At 46.4% G+C, this 16155-nt stretch overlaps 1 protein-coding gene across 3 annotated transcripts in view; it reads left to right on the top strand.

Annotated features, from left to right (window-relative positions):
* The window catches only part of HIBCH (3-hydroxyisobutyryl-CoA hydrolase), a 1493921-nt gene extending 1486242 nt beyond the window's left edge, over positions 1–7679 (top strand). For 2 of the 3 annotated variants that reach the window (XM_069615663.1, XM_069615664.1), the window contains one exon: positions 6979–7679. In XM_069615663.1, coding sequence (XP_069471764.1) covers positions 6979–7094 — 116 coding nt within the window. In that variant the 3' untranslated portion in view covers positions 7095–7679. The remainder of the gene's footprint in view (positions 1–6978) is intronic. The other variant, XM_069615665.1, reaches the window with a different exon arrangement.
* Positions 7680–16155: the final 8476 nt, after the last annotated feature.

Here is a 16155-nt window from a genome sequence, read left to right as displayed (position 1 = left end):
TTTATTTACCAATAAAAGCCAAAACCTTATTTAATATTCCTGACCCTTGATGCTATGCAATTATTTACAACCAATCCAACATTACAACAGATGTCAAATAGTATTGATGCCCAAGCTAAGCATCATTAGTATATCACAGATAGTGTCCTACATTTTAGATTTTAATCATTCCAAGAACTGGTGAACTTTATTTGAGCAACATATGTCTCTGAAGCCAATACTTTTTTTGCAAATGTATTCTTCAAACTGCATCACCTTTTGATTTCAGGGGGTGTCGGGTTTCAGGTACATGTTATTAATTTCATACTGTAGAGAGTTCTCAAAGGTTAAGACAGACAATGTTAATGTGTGTATCTATATAGTGAAGTATTTGAATCTGTTGTTTAGAATACTCAATCATATTTGTTTTTCTATGTTTGGATGTTAGTGTGATTATGAAAAATAAGTTAAATAGTATATGGCAAATGAAAAAGTTAGTAAGACAAAAATAGACAGACTACAATTCATTAATTCTCAGTTATTTGAAGTGTTTTGAAGCAGACTTCCCCTGCATTGAAAGTTAGGGGATCACCTGCATTTTCTTGATTTATTATTTGGAATAAAACAAAATATTGCAATTAAAAGAAAGAGTTTGTATCCCAGGTTTTGTGGTGATATTGTTGCAGTGGGTAGTATTAACAGGGATACGTATCCATAACAAATTTACTAGAAAATCAAATTATTCATTAAATAGATCTCATTACACTGATGGTGGGGAAGACAATACAATGGGCCTCATTACGACCTCGGCGGTAGCCATGCCGCTATTGGCCGGGTCCTCAGAATGAGGAATTACCGGGCCATTCCGAGTTCGGAAGGCCCGGTAATTCCTCCCTCCAAGGACCCGGACCCGGTCCTTCCCCATTCCCATTTCATCCCCCATTACGAGTTGGCCCGTTGTTTGCTCCCTCTTCCCCTCGCAGGACCCGGTAAGGAAGCCTGGTTTGACCAGGCGTTGCTTCCTGGGTCCCGCAAAGGGGACCTCGTAATGAGGCGGTACGGGGTAAACGGCGCCGGCACCTTTTATGGCGCCATTTACCCCGTACCGCCAGGGTGGTAACGAGGCCCAAGATGAATAACCTTGTGACACTCAGAGACTTATTATGGAGAACTGTTACTAGAGTTAAGTAACTTATTTTTTCTTGCCACCTAATTACTGAACGTGAATGGCCTTTCAGTTAGTCTATACAAGTGTGACAGAGTCACTTTGGGGTTGCGGGGCTCAGAGCGAAAGTCTGTGGGAGTCTGAGGACCAGGAGAAGCCAAGAGCACTAAACCAACCCTTTAAGGGAAGCCTCTCCTCTTAGGAACATATAAAGATGTATTCTGCCTGGGGAAATATGTGTGGAGATCAGGAACTCGTACAACATCAATAGAAGAATAAGTCTTACAGAATCTTTAACACTATACCAAGCTGGCGGTGTTCACTCAACAAGCTCATACAAGGACTAGGAGATTTTTTCACCTAGATTTTGGAGGGCTGTTAATTGCAGAGGATGATTGCAGTAAAATAAAAAGGAGCCAGCAGTATCTCGTACACAGAAATTGACGGGTAGGCTGTTCGCACACAGCATATCTGTTGCCGTGGCAGAGAAGAACCTTCACCTATCAATACAGAAATCAAGCCCGGAAAGCCATTCTGCTGTTATTGATAGGTGCACCTGATTCCAACATGGCAGCCAGCCTTCGGGAACCCTTAGGTAGACTCTGGGTAGCTTTCCTGAAAATGTATAGAAATTAACTTTTTCTGATGTGGAGTAGGATGTTCGAAAGCTTGTGGGCTTATAAAGAAAAGCATTTTCCACCTCTTCTGGTAAAGATCTAGGAAGGTATCCTCAGTAGACTATGGTTGGCCAATGTAAGGAAGTGGCCAGGATTGTATCTAAAGGTTTTGGTGTAGGCTGACAGAGTGTCATGCTTCTGGAGACAAAGCAAAGAATGTTGAATTAAATTTGTCCACCAACCGGAAACCAATGAAAGTATGTCTTGTTGGGACAGTTGAAATATTTGAATTGCCAAGTTGTAGGTCATCATTAGAGGTCCTTTTTGCAAACTCCTTGAAACCTTGTGACTACCAGCATCAAGCACTGACCAGAAAAAAAGAGAAGTGCACTATTTGGGACCAGGTTGGCATTAGGACAACTTTTGGGTGCAGGATAAGCTCTGAACCCTTACCATGGCATCTTGTATCCTGACAGAAACAGAGGCAGTGATTCTGTGCGAGTAACTGAAATAACCAAATTAGAATATTTTCTATGGAAAACTATGGACTGCCCCATAAACACTGTAGGCACTTAGAAAATGTCTGTACAAGTACTGTCTGCAAAACATTAAGAATAGTTCACCTTGTGGTATCTTGTGATTACTGTATAACCTTCCTCTGAAACCTTCTGCACTAGCGACTCACCTGACGACTTGCTGCTCTCAGAAAATAACGGAGTGGTTGCAACTGCCTTTATCAGCACCTGTCCCTTCCCGGAGCCTCTGGTGATAAGATATCATACTCATTGTGCAACCAGTTCCCAATTGAAAGATTTTTGCGGCATGCGCGGTATAAAGATAATTTTGTCCAGTGCTCCTAGCTCAGCTGCACTCTGGCTAGTTATGCTCCAAACGTAGCTTATTCCAAGAGTCTAGTAAAATGACAGACTTAAATCCACACTTAGACTCTCTCTGCAATACCTTTCTTCAGCAATGGACTTTTAGGATCCCTATTACATCCTCTCGACTTAAATGCTAACCACCCATGTGATGTTATGCACATTTTATCCTTGTGTGTGCATTATTTTGACTCTTTATTTGTTTCTAGTGAACAAATGCTCTGCTGAGTTGAGATTTGCTGCAGTCCCTGGGGAAAGATGTAGCTAGGTTGCCTAGAAGACATTCAAACCACTTACCCAGAGACCAAAATCAGTACTATTAAAGTGTCTTATGCCACGCCTCCTCACAGCCATATGACAAAGGCTTCACACTGGGGAGTGGCATTCTTGAATTCCATCACAAGGACAACCAGAGCGAAAGCACATTAAATGTTGGTGTTAATTCCTAAGGCAGCGTGCTTTCCAATGTAGCGTTACTACTACAGACAAAGACAATTTTCTGTAATGTTTCCCCCTCCAAACATCCTCTGTCTAATAGATTGTGTCCTCCCATGGATTCCCCATCTTCCGATATACCCAATATCCTGCTTGCAGCTTTGGAAACCATTCGACAGCAGAGGGTGCTGTGCGTAGTCAACTGAAAGTCCCTCGGCCAGCTTCCATCCCGCTCTTGGCCGTGACATCGACGTTGGTATAAATAGCATGCACCGCACCCGTTGCCTCAGTCCCATTTTTCCACACACAGCACGCTTCGAATGGTTCGATCGCCTCTGTGATTTTCAACTGCCTTTTATCTTCGAAGTATGCCAACTCCGAAGACTGGATTAAAGAGGTGTGCAGACTATTGATCGAAAATGTCGATTACAAATCCACACAGTATAGGCCTCCAGTGTTTTGGGTTGGATTCTAAGGTTGATGTCTACACGTCATGTCAATCTATGACTGTAAAGATCTTGAACGGAAGGAAGGGTAAGCTCATCCTAGGTAGCCTGTCATCCAACTCTCCTTCAACCACCCCTTCTAAAAAGAGATTTTAGATAAGAAATGTTCGAGGGACATTTAGAGATCAAAGAATTGCATGAACACAGCAAGCGCTGCAGACCCAGGAGTGATTCAAGACATTCATCGTCATCTTTGCTTAAGAGATTGAAGAAGAGACTTCATCACTCCCCTACATCCTGTGATTCCTCAACCCGACAGGAAAGGGCTAAGCTTTTCTAGCAAATCGGCACCTCAGGCTGATTGGGAGGAATTTTGCATCTAAATGCTTGAGGTGTTCTCGAAGGTGGCCTCTCCTGGCCCTTTGAAGAAGCTGAAGAAAGCTTCCGACTCCATCTCTTCTTGAAAGGCCAACACGGTGTCGTCCAAGACTGCTAGTCGCGTGCCTTAGAGCCGTGGAAGTGAGGCGTCTTCACCAAGTTGATGATGGCTTGGCAGTGAATCTAAGTAGGGGAGGGATTCACATCTTTCCCTACCTAGGCGACTGGCTGATCAGAACTTGTTCTACTGAACAGGCTCTAGATCATCTCTTTAGCACCTGGCACTCTCTCCACAAACTGGACTTCTCCCTCGATTTCAAGAAGTCCCACATGACAACTTCTCAAAAGCTTCCATTTGTTGGAGCAGTCCTAGATTCTTCCTTCCGGAAAGCTTGGCCCCCTAGTTAAGGGCACAGCATGTCATGTAGATGGTTGAAACATTTCAGAATGCCCAACATCTACCAGCATTTGATTTTCTGAGGTTGCTCGGCCTCATAGCATCCTGCGTTTTCCTGGTGCTAGAGGCTCATCAGAGGATGAGAACTCTCCAGTGGGCTCTCAGATCCCAATGGTCACAATTCTCCGGCAGGATGACAGACCTTCTTCAGGTTCCGGGGCAAGTTCGCACAGGATCACCTCTGGTGGACATGCAAGGAGGATGTGTTAAAAGGGGAACCTTATCGTCAACCCTGGCCGAAGATGACAGTCACTGACTCCTCCCCATAGGATAGGGAACTCACTTGGATGGTCTAACAATCACTGGTCGATCGCCATTGGAGGCCAAACTACAAATAAACCTTTTAGAGCTAAGGGCAATCAGACTGACATTGATGGCCTTTTTGCCTTCCATACAGGGGAAGAACAAAAGAGGAGGTGTGGGGTCACTACAACTGTGCAGAGAGGAAATGCAGCTCCGGCTTTGGGCACTTCAACATGGAATTTCTCTATTGGCTATTCATCTAGCTGGAGAAGAGAACACGTTGGTGGACACTCTGAGCAGGCAGAGCATGATCTCCCATGAGTGGCAGTTAGCTCAGGAAGTCCTTATAGAGATCATTGTCCTTTGGGGAACCCCTCAAGTGGATCTGTTCATGTCCACTATCAACAGAAAATGTGTCCTTTTCTGCTCCATGGAATTTCTTCAGAGAGGCGCTCTGGGGGACGCGTGTGTGGTGGACTGGGAATTTCCACTCCTGTACACGTTAACACCTGTCCCTGTCATTCCTCATGTCATCAGGAGATTGAGGAAGATCGGGGATCCATGATCCTGATAGCTCTGGATTGGGCCAGTAGGACGTGGTACCTGTACTTTCTGGATATGGCCATCTGCCTTCCAATTCGTCTTCCTCAGAGAGCAGATCTGCTCTCTTAAGAGGGAGACCATCTTCTGCATCCAGAAATCAACTCTTCTTTCCCAAAGTGATGTCAAAATTTCACCTGGGACAAAAGATAGTCCTACCTACTTTCCTACTTTCTATCCACCTAATCATCCTTCTAAGGATGAAGAGAGGTTGCATTGGTTAGATCCAAAAAGAGCCTTAAGCTTCTATGTTAACAGAATGGCTAACAGACAAGACAACCAACTTTTCGTTGGCTATACTGGGCATAGATTAGGACAGGCTGTGACCAAACAGACCTTATCATGTTGGATCATTCTGTGTAATACTGAATGTTGCACTTTAGCTGGCAAGGATGCCCCTGATAAATTAAGGGCACATTCCACAAGAGTTGTAGCTGTCACTTCAGACCTTCAAAAAAGGTGTACCGGTGTAGGATATATGTAATGCCGCAAACTGGTCTTCGTTGCACACCTTCACTAAGCATTGCAGCCTGGATTAATTGTCAGGACAGGAAGCTAGGTTTGGCAAAGCTGTTCTTCACAGCATAAATCAGCAACACATTCTTTAGTCCCACCTCCATCTACAAACTGTACTGGGAGTCTATCAAAGATGAGGAATCCGTGGGAGGAAACAGTCCATTAGAAGATCAAATTATTTTCCCCATGTCATGTTCTTTCTGATGGATGTTCCTCCCACTGATTCTTCATTGCCGACCCATCCTGCCCCTCTAACTAGGGTGATTGTTTGTTGATTTAAACCTTTCTCAAATTTCAACATCTGGGTGATTATTTGATATTTGAAACGGCTGTGCAGAAGAAGGGAAACACTTGAACTGAGGCAATGGGCGCGCTCTGTGTGCTATTTATACCTACCTTGACATCCTAGCTGAGAGCGGGTTGTGATGCGCAGAGGGACTTCGAGTCACGTTGCATGGCACCCTCTGCTGTCAAAAAGTTTCCGAAGCTGCAAGCAGGATATTGGGTATATCAAAGATGAGAAATCTGTGGGACATCCATCAGAAAGTACATTACCAGGGCTAAGTAATTTGTTCAGTGTTTTTGTGTATAGTTGAATGAGGATTAATGACCTAATTGCACGGGCGAGGATGGGTCCTTTTTCCACATGATTTGGTCCTGCCCTCGGTTGAGGGCTTACTGGGAAAATATTTTGCAAATACTGTCTAAATTGGGAGTGATATCCCAATGTGCCCTAAAGTAGCCATACTGCACATTCTGTAAGAGGCAGTGAGCGCAGAGGGGACCAAGCAATTGATTTGTTTGGGTTTAGCCCTGGCACAGAGGGACTTGGCTATAAAATAGGGGTCGGACGACGTGCCAACAGTGGCTCAGTGGAGGCAGGGCATAAACCGATGCAGATCCCTGGATGAGGGTGTGTATTTCAACAAAGGCAACTCTTGGAAATTTCGCAAGATTTGGGAAAAGTGGAATGCAATGGGATGAGGGGAGGGAAGGTTGCAACATGGGGGCAGGAGGGGGGAGGCAGTGCAAAATCATTGTATAATCGATGTTGAGCGAAAATTGCCATGCTATGTGATTCTGCTGTTCTCTTTTGGTTATATTGTATTACTCAATCAAAAGAGTTATAAAAAATGATCTGATAAGATAGTTATGAATACACGATTCCTGCAGAATAGTGTTTGCAACACCCTTTTACTTTAAAAGTCAGATTTACATCACATTCGTTAAAATATTCTGAGATGCACTCGTTTTCTTTTTACAGTGCTGATAGATAAAGACCAGAATCCGAAATGGAAGCCTGCTGCGATAGAAGAAGTTACAGAAGAATATCTGGACAGTTGCTTCAAATCATTGGGAGCCAAAGATCTGAAATTGTAAATGGGGAACATAATGACTGTGATTTGTCTGCAGTACATGCCCCCATCATTGGGAATAGAAGCTATTAAGAAGATTGCTTGTGGGCAACTTAGACAAAGTTAGGATTCTGACACGAGTTTACTGAGGCTTCCAAGCCTCCGATCATGCGTGGTAGGGAAGAAGTAACATGTTATTTCTAACACTATTGAAAAGTTCAAGTGGAGATGATAATGATGGCAATCCCCATGCATTGCTCTTAAACTCTCTCAGGGGGATGGGCACGATCACTGCAAATGTTTTCTTATCATACGGTTTTGATAAACCTGTCAGTCTGTTACTTAAATGTGGACAGTTAATCATGGAGGAAATATTTTCTCAAGAATGACATTACGTTTTTTTATTTGGATATAGAAGCAGTTTAATGCCAGTCTACAACAGTTTGGAAAGAAATAGTCTTTTTATGGCATACAGTAGATATTTAGTACAAGTATAAAATGTGGTTCTTTGTAAACAAACAGTGATTTGAAACTGACTTAAAGGAATAAATTCAAATGCATTGTGCTACCTAATAGAAAATGAAAGTCACATGCTTAGTTTACTACACACGTTCAACTTGTATGTTGTTTTCTTTTTTAAAGTGAATAATAACATGAACAGTCTACTTTGCACATTTAGCAGTTATTTCCAAAACTATTATCCCAATTTTCAAAGCAATTAGAAGGATTTTAAAGTCGACTCACATTTCGGAGATTCCTACTTATACAATTGTCATTAACAGGTTCTTGCTGATTTCATCCACATAAATTACGGAATGGTGAATTAGTTCATGGAAGATTTCATAATTTTTAGTTTTTTAGCAGCCCCTTGCCTCCCTCTTTCACCGACCTATGTGATCATCCACACCCTCTCCGAACCCTCTATAGCCCTACCCCTCAATATATCTATTTTTCCCCCCATGAAGCGTACCACAAAAAGAAACCTAACACTTTGGGTCATCAGAAGTTGGGCGGAGTGGTAAAAATGTGCATTACTGCTATTAGCACCGCATTACCCCTCAACCCAATCACTGGTTTGGGCGGAAAGTCGGAGGTTTATCTCCAGGTTTTCGCTGGAGGTAAAAACCTCCCCTTTCTGCCCATTTGCGCGCTATTAGCGCACCGCTAATTATGCCGGTGCTAACAGCACAGAGAAAGCCCCTTTGGGTCCAATGGACGCAAAGGGAATGGGGAATTACGGCTACACCACGACTCAGGATCCGGCGCAAATTGCGCCAGACTGAGTTGCAGTAACACTAATAGCGGTGAGTGGTATCCCGGCGCATTTACTGCCAGGATACCGCCCAACTCGTGATGAGGCCCTTTGTAATTTGGTACACGTATTTACTGTATTCTAACATATTGCTTCACTGTATGGCAAAAATGAAATGTTCTTCAAATTTGACCTATTCCTCTAAAGCAGTTAGATTTTTCCATAACAGTGAAATATATTGATTTAACTATGTGTTGCACATCACAGCACCACATAAAACATATTGTGGTTCCGAATAAACATTTTCACTTTACTTTTTTCTTTAGTGAAATATTTAAACAAAAGAATCATTATGCTGGGAGCAGGTCATCTTACTGTTGCCAATAACAGCGGGATCACATTAGGTAATGGGGCACATCTAGCGAGAGTGGAAAACTGAGGTCAAGGGAAGGCCTGGTTGAAAAAAAGGACACGTGTCACAAAGGTGTATCCTGCAAGAAGAAAAAAAAAGAGCCAAGGGTCACAGGGTTATGCCCTGTGCAAGGTCACTCCGGAAGCAAAAAGGGAAGGCTCAACAGGAGTAGAGATACTTGCTTATGAGCAATCAGAATGTACACACCACAGAGCCGCCTGGAAGAGCAGCCCCAGAGACGCCAAAAAAGTTGATAATGTATTGGTTAGATGTGGACAGTTGCAAGTATGAGAAGCAAACTGTTGGCGCTTTGCCTGGCACTAGCCGGGAATGGCAGAAGAGAAGCAGGTTACAGTGGCACCCCAGCGATGTCATGCGCAAAATCAAGACCTGCAGTAAGATGACTCTGATCCATTAGTAAATTAATATCTATCGATCATTAACCTGCAGCTGCAAACCTAACTTTCTTACCGCTTTAAGTGAAACTAGAGAATTTAGAATTAACCTTTTTGCTGTGGTTTACTCTAAAGGTGCTGTATGTCCTTATGGTGACCAGCATTTGTAGTGTTGCATCAAAATATCAATGAAACTTTGAAAATACGGCAAGACGAAATAAAAGTGTTTTCCAATGGTTTAAATGGAATGTAGTGAGGATGTGTGGGTGTCTGTGTGTGTGTGTATATACTTGTTTGCCTTTCAGAAATTGCTTATATTGGAAATGTATGTGCATACAAATTTCAAGAACTTCAAAGATGCAAGGCACTCGTCTATTGTGTATGTGGATTTATCATGACTTTGTTTGGTGGGCACTAGGAGTAGAAGCACTAGTCAGGTGGCTTTTTCGAAAATGGACACAAAAGATTTACAGGCCGATTCATGGAATTAATGTGAGCTGAAAATTTCCGTGCAAGCGTGCGAATCGCAGCGCAAGTGCGAAAATCACGCGCAAACAACAAACAAGTTCAGACGCTAAGATGAATATACTGTTCCTTGCTGCAGTGGTCGTGGGATACCGCAGGAGGAGGAGGAGGATAGTCAGGGCCCGAATTTTTACTCCCAGAACCAGCCTTTTTGGGATGCCTGATGACCAGGTGTATGGGAGGTACAGGTTTCCACCTTACATAATACTCGACCTGGTGAGTGAGTGGGAGGATGACCTCACATCACCCACCCTGTGCTCCCAAGCACTGAGTCCCTTGGAAATGGTGCTCAATGTACTGCACTTCTTGGCCACTGGTTAATTTCAGCGGACAAGTGCCATAGTGGGGGGGGGGTCACAGGCCACGCAGTCACGCTGCCTGCACCAGGTGTTGGCCATCATGACTGCACGCCAATCAGTCCGCAGGCACATATACCTGCCCAGAACACCTGCAGAAAGGCAGGCTTTCGTCCAGGATTTTTACGGGGTGGCACACTTCCCCAAAGTGCTAGGTGCCATTGACTGCACCCATGTGGCTCTATGTCCTCCCAGGGCAACTGAGCACATCTACAGAAACCGCAAGCACTGGCATTCCATCAACGTGCAGGTAGTATGTGATGCCAAGGGAATCATCACCTCAGTATATGCCAACTATCCAGGGTCCACCCATGACAGTTTAATTTACAGAATGTCAACCCTAAACCGGGACCTAGAAGCTGGGCGGCATGGCGATACATGGCTGCTTGGTGAGTATAAATGCCCCTGCATACATGTCAGATACTGAGTAATGTCACAACCTCACTAATGATACCCATCATCACCTCCCCAGGGGACAGTGCCTACCCTCTGAGCACCCACAGGATGACGCCAATTCGGAACCCCACCACACCACCCGAGGTAAGATACAACAGAGCCCATATTGCAACCCGGGGCATAGTGGAGCGCACATTCGGAGTGCTCAAGTCACGCTTTTGCTCCCTTGACCGCTCTGGTGGACAGCTGCTATACACGTCCCCAGTAGTGTGCAGGATCATAGTGGCAGCATGTGTCCTGCACAACGTTGCAACACGCCGGGGCCTGCCGGTGGACATGGTGCTGCCCCCACATCCCCAACCACAAGCACGGCCGCTGCGCATGGGGGGGGGAAGGGCACGTGGTGAGGCAGCCCGTACGCAGCTGGTGGCTAATTACTTCACCTAAAATCACACCCTTGTGGAGTGCACACAGCCCTGGCACATACCAGCTGACAGTCAATGATGATGACATAAGGGACAGTCAACTGTCACAACCATACCAGCCTGAGATTGGTCACCTGGATGTGTTATATTGTGTGCATCCCTACCTACCGAAAGACAACCAATGCTCTGTCACAAAAAGACACACATTTATGCTGCATGAATGCTTACCCCCTTGCAAAATACAACATGAAAATAGCGCCATGTCACCCAACCCCTCCCCATCTTCGCCACCCAACACACCATGGCATGTCCTGCAATGTGAAAGCAAACAAAGGAATGCACAACACATGACACAAGTGTCACAAAGTGCACTGTCCCAAATGGAAACAGGCCACAGACAATATGCTCCCAGTAATCAATAACAAACAGCACACATGACCAAATACTTACCAGCAACACAATACAGCAACAAAGCATGAATCATTGCCAAAATATGACAGTACAAACTCAAAGTAATGTAATTCTTACAACCTCAATAAGCCAGCACATTGACCCCTTCCAACTCCAGATTGTTGCTGTCAGGCAAATGTGTCAGTGTACTGCATACAACATGAACTGCATCTGCAAAGGAGACGGCCTTGTGAAGACATGAAGAAGGTACCTGCGAATAAGGAGGAAGATATGGATGCACAAGCACATATCAATACACCATGCAGTGTTCAATACAAAAACAAACCCCACTAGGGATGTGCACACAGTTATGACTACAGACTGCCCACACAGCTCATGGGAGCCCAATGTCACTGTGTAAGTCACTGTCACTTGGTCACACCCTTTGCGAGCCCATGGAAACGGGAAGCAGGAGGGGTGTGTGTGTCAGGAACCCAAGCATCTAACCCAAACACAGGACAAGCCTGCATGTGCCCAGCCGGAATACACAGTGGATGCCCACGGGAGCCACACAAGGCAACACATTGTAAAAACACTTTTTTAAAAAAATCAAAAATGGCCATGTGGGGCATGGGGGGGGGGCACCCAGGAGGTCCGAGGACAGGGTGCACACCAACACCCACCTGTGTGGATATTGCGAGAAAAAAAACACCCCCATGGGCTCATGGCCTGCACGGCTAAGCTACTGTGGGAGAAGTGCTGCTGTCGCTCTCATCACCCTCTGCTGCTGCATCAGGAGGTGGTGGTGCTATGGGAGGCAGCCCACGCAAAGCCCTGGTATGGTGTTCCATGGCAGCAAGCATTCATGTGTGGAAGGTCTCGTTCTGGAGGATGATAGTACGGAGATCCCCATGCAGCACCTGACAGGTTGCCTGCATTTCTGCACGCATGGCCTCCCATGATGCCCAGATCTCCTCCCGAGTTGCCTGCAGCTCAGCTCAGAGCGAACGTGTGAGCCACTCCAGCTGCTTTTCTGTCCTCAAATTTGTGGAAGCCTCAAGTTCAACAAGGGTCTCCCTATGATTATGAAGTTCTACCCCTCAAGGCTTCCCTGTGGCCCTGTGACTCTATAGAAATGGCTTCCTGCAGAGACTCCAGTGCCGCCCGTCGGTCCCTGTTGGACGCCAACATGTCTTCCCTGTGTGATTGGCAAATGGAGTCTGTTGCCTGCTGTTGTTGCTCCATCTGCCTTTCAGGGGGGATTATGGAAGTGGCCACCCTCTCCATTGCCTGAGCCATCATTTCAACTGATGCTACCTGTTGGGTTGCCATACCGTACATGGAGTTCTCCCATACATTATTGCCTGGTGTCGTACGGCCACCGCGTCGGCGGGCACCACACCTGTTTGGGCAAGGCCATCTGCACCTTGCTGTGCTGGCACTGCCTGAGGCTGCAGGACTGCATTCCCCCTCTGATCTGCTGGCCCAGGAACAGGATCAGATGTTGTGGAGTGTGACCCTGCATCCATAACCGCCAAAGGCGGAGTAACCAACACTGACATCCCCATAGAGGGTTCTACCCCTGGTGCAGGTGGGTTGGACAGAACAGAATCCCTGCCAGAAACACTCACCTGCGACGGCACATAAGTCTCATCATCCGATTCAGCACCTGAATAGAGGTCTGGGGAGGTGCACCTAGAGACACCCCTGGACAGTATGGTCTGCAGTAACAAAGGGTTTTCACCCACAACCACACCACGTCCCCCACTGGTGCCCGGTCGTGCCTGAGATTCCGCCTGGGTCTGCACCATCTCCTCCACCTCAACAGCATCAACATCTCAGAACAGGTTATCATGCCATGTTCTTTCTGGAGAGGAGCGCCTGCTACCTTTTTTCAAATATTTGAAAGGAACTTGGAAGAGGAATTGCCATTTCGGTGCTGGACTGCCCATGTGGGCGGGACAAAGACTGATATGCAAATGGATATTTCCCATCTGTGAAAGGTTCAGTGAGCAAAAAGCGTGTGCTGCAAACTCTCATCTCAGAACATGTTATCATGCCATGTTCTTTCTGGAGAGGAGCGCCTGCTACCTTTTTTGAAATATCAAGTGCGTCATCACCTGCAAAAACATGAAAGACAACAAATGGAAACAGGCATGAGCACCAAAGCACACACATAGGCCTGACAAGGCAGAGATCCAGTACATGAATTACACATGTCCCACATGACTATAAACCTGGCATGCATGCACTGTCAATGAGTTGGAAGGGGAGGCAAAAAGCACACACTGATGACACCACGATGGAAAAGCAAGACATTTGCTCCATGCTGGGTAGCACTGGCATCACACATTAGCCTGTGAGTGGCATGTCCAATACACATACATGACACATGCCGTCGCACAGATGGCATGTAGCATAGCTGTGGTACATTCCACAAGTACAGCCATATGTCAGTGAATGAGTACTGTCAGCCATCTATGTGAGATGGACATGATGAGATGAAAAATGCTACATAGTGTGACAAAATACGCGTGTGCCACTCACTGCAACACATCCAAAGTACAAGAATACAGTGATTGCAGGCAGATGTACACACGAATGGTTGGTCACTTAAACTTGACAGGAAACAACTATCATGTACCACATACAAACAGGCACCAAAAATCAATGTGAGGAGGCCAATGCTCAATCAGCCTGAATGGTCTAATCATTCACATAACAAGGTAACAAATGTGGGTCAATGTGGGGTGTAATCAATGACAGAAGCATGTCACATATGTGACAATAGGGCTGAAAAATGTGTTGCAAAAGTGGGAGAATTGAAACCATCAGCCTGAATGAACACTGAAAAATTCTGTACAATGTTGCAAGATGACAGTTCAAGGGCAACTGCAGTAATGTGGCGCTAAATGGCTACTGTGGGCAGAAGGGCAGAAGGGATACTGTCATACCCAAATCCAAGGCCAGTGAATGTTTTGTAGGAAGCACATGGGTGACCCATACCACTCAGGTGCACACACCCTCACCTGGCACTCAATCAGAACCCATCACCCACACAACATACACATGGATTACACACACATGCATGGGCACTCACCGGACAATGTGTTGTAATCTGGTAGGTCTCACACGCCTTGGATCTGTTCCTCTGTGACGAAGGTTCCAGCAACAGACTCATGTTCAGTGAGTTGGTTGTCCTCTTGTGGAGACCCACCGCCAGTCGCCAGAAGAGAAGCATGATTTGAGGCCAGCTTGTTCTTTGCTCTGCGTTTCAGGTCATTCCACCACTTGTAGCAATCATCAGCTGTGCGCCTCACAAATCCAAGGGCACTAATGATGTCCGTGATGGTCTGCCAGTGTGCCTTACGTTGACCAGGTGTGGTCTTGCACCCTGCAGTCACCACCATTTCTCGGCTATGTGCCGACACATAGGCTACAAGTGCATCAAGTTCGGCGTCATTAAAGCTAGGCTTCCTTGACGTGCTGGAGTGTGTAGCCGTGTCTGGGGTCTCAGCCTGTAGTGCCAGAGCACCCTTCTTCCTCTTTTTCAAAGGTGGTGCAGGCATTGGCTGCAGGGTGATGTTGGCAGGGGCAACATCGGTATGATGGACCGGGACCGACACTGTCCCGGCTGGGAGACTCAGAGCTGGGGTGGATCGAGCTGCAGCTGCCCCTGCAGCCTCCCCACCCTGCCTACTTGGGGCAGCAGATGACATAGCTGCCCCAGATCCACGTGGCCTGCGGACACCAACTTGCACCGCCACACGTGGCTTAGACTTGCTGACCTGGAAGTCAGCCTGGCAGTCATCCTGTGCCGGTTCAGGTGCCACAGTGGGCTGGTCCAACAAGGGCTGAGCTGGGATGGTGTCAGCTACGTTTCCCACAACCATGGGGGGGGCATGGGTGTCCCTGATTGCTCTTCCACACATGGGGGGTCTAGGGGCACCCTGCAAATCCTGGCCACGTTCCCTACCACGCTCACCACGCCCACCTTTTGGAGGTCGGCCACTTTTGCCTCTCTTACCGCTTGGTCACCTCCCAACCATGGCACTGATGTTCTTGTGCGTATGGCAGTAGCAGTAAATGATTGTCCTGGGCAATTGGGGGTGAAAGGGGTAGGGTACTAGATGGAATTCGTACCCTAGTGCTCTAGCAAGGCTGTCTGTGACCCCTGGGGGAAGATGACTGGTCACGCAAAGCACAGGCACCCGAAAACAAAAAATAACATGCACGCAACCCCTCGTAGACCACGTGCGTGGAAAAATGAACCCGCACTACGCTGTGGAACCCAGAAACACAAAATTAAGCGTACGCGTAATACACACAGCCTACAATGACCTCTGAAGGGGTACGCGACACACGGGGCAAGCACAGTTGGTAAATACGTGCAAGACTCACCGTCTGCCTGGAAAAAGAATGTGAAAAAGATGCGCGTGTGTGCGTAGGCAACACACCCGCCAAAAGAAGAATTGTACGCTGTCTGAGGAGACAGGACAAAAGAAGAAGTGAATGCAGTTTGAGGAAACCGGCCCAACAAAAAAATTGAACGCTGTCAGAGGTAACAGGGAGTACGAACTTGAAACGCTGTGAAGTAATTGCGTGTGAACCGACAAGAAGTACAGAATTCACCCACTCGCTCTCCATGAAAAGCACGTATAAGGAAATGGCGTCCTACTCGTACCTTTTAAACCGGCCCACACGTACAACGTCACTTATGCGTGTACGCGCTAAGGCCCTTTCCTCCAATTACACGATCTGACACTCGGACGTGCAGTTTTTTCACGTGTACGATGAACATGCACCCGTGTTGAGGGAAACGCCCTTGCGCGTCACGTCACAGACGCGTAGGCCCTTTCCTCGGATTACACACATTCACGCACGTACGTGCAGTTTTTTCACGCGCCCTGAACCACTATGCCCACGTCACGACAT

Source organism: Ambystoma mexicanum, chromosome 9 (assembly GCF_040938575.1).
Source record: "Ambystoma mexicanum isolate Mex_15411 chromosome 9, UKY_AmexF1_1, whole genome shotgun sequence".
In the NCBI taxonomy this organism is placed as follows: domain Eukaryota; kingdom Metazoa; phylum Chordata; class Amphibia; order Caudata; family Ambystomatidae; genus Ambystoma; species Ambystoma mexicanum.
This window is presented reverse-complemented; position numbering and strand designations above follow the sequence as displayed.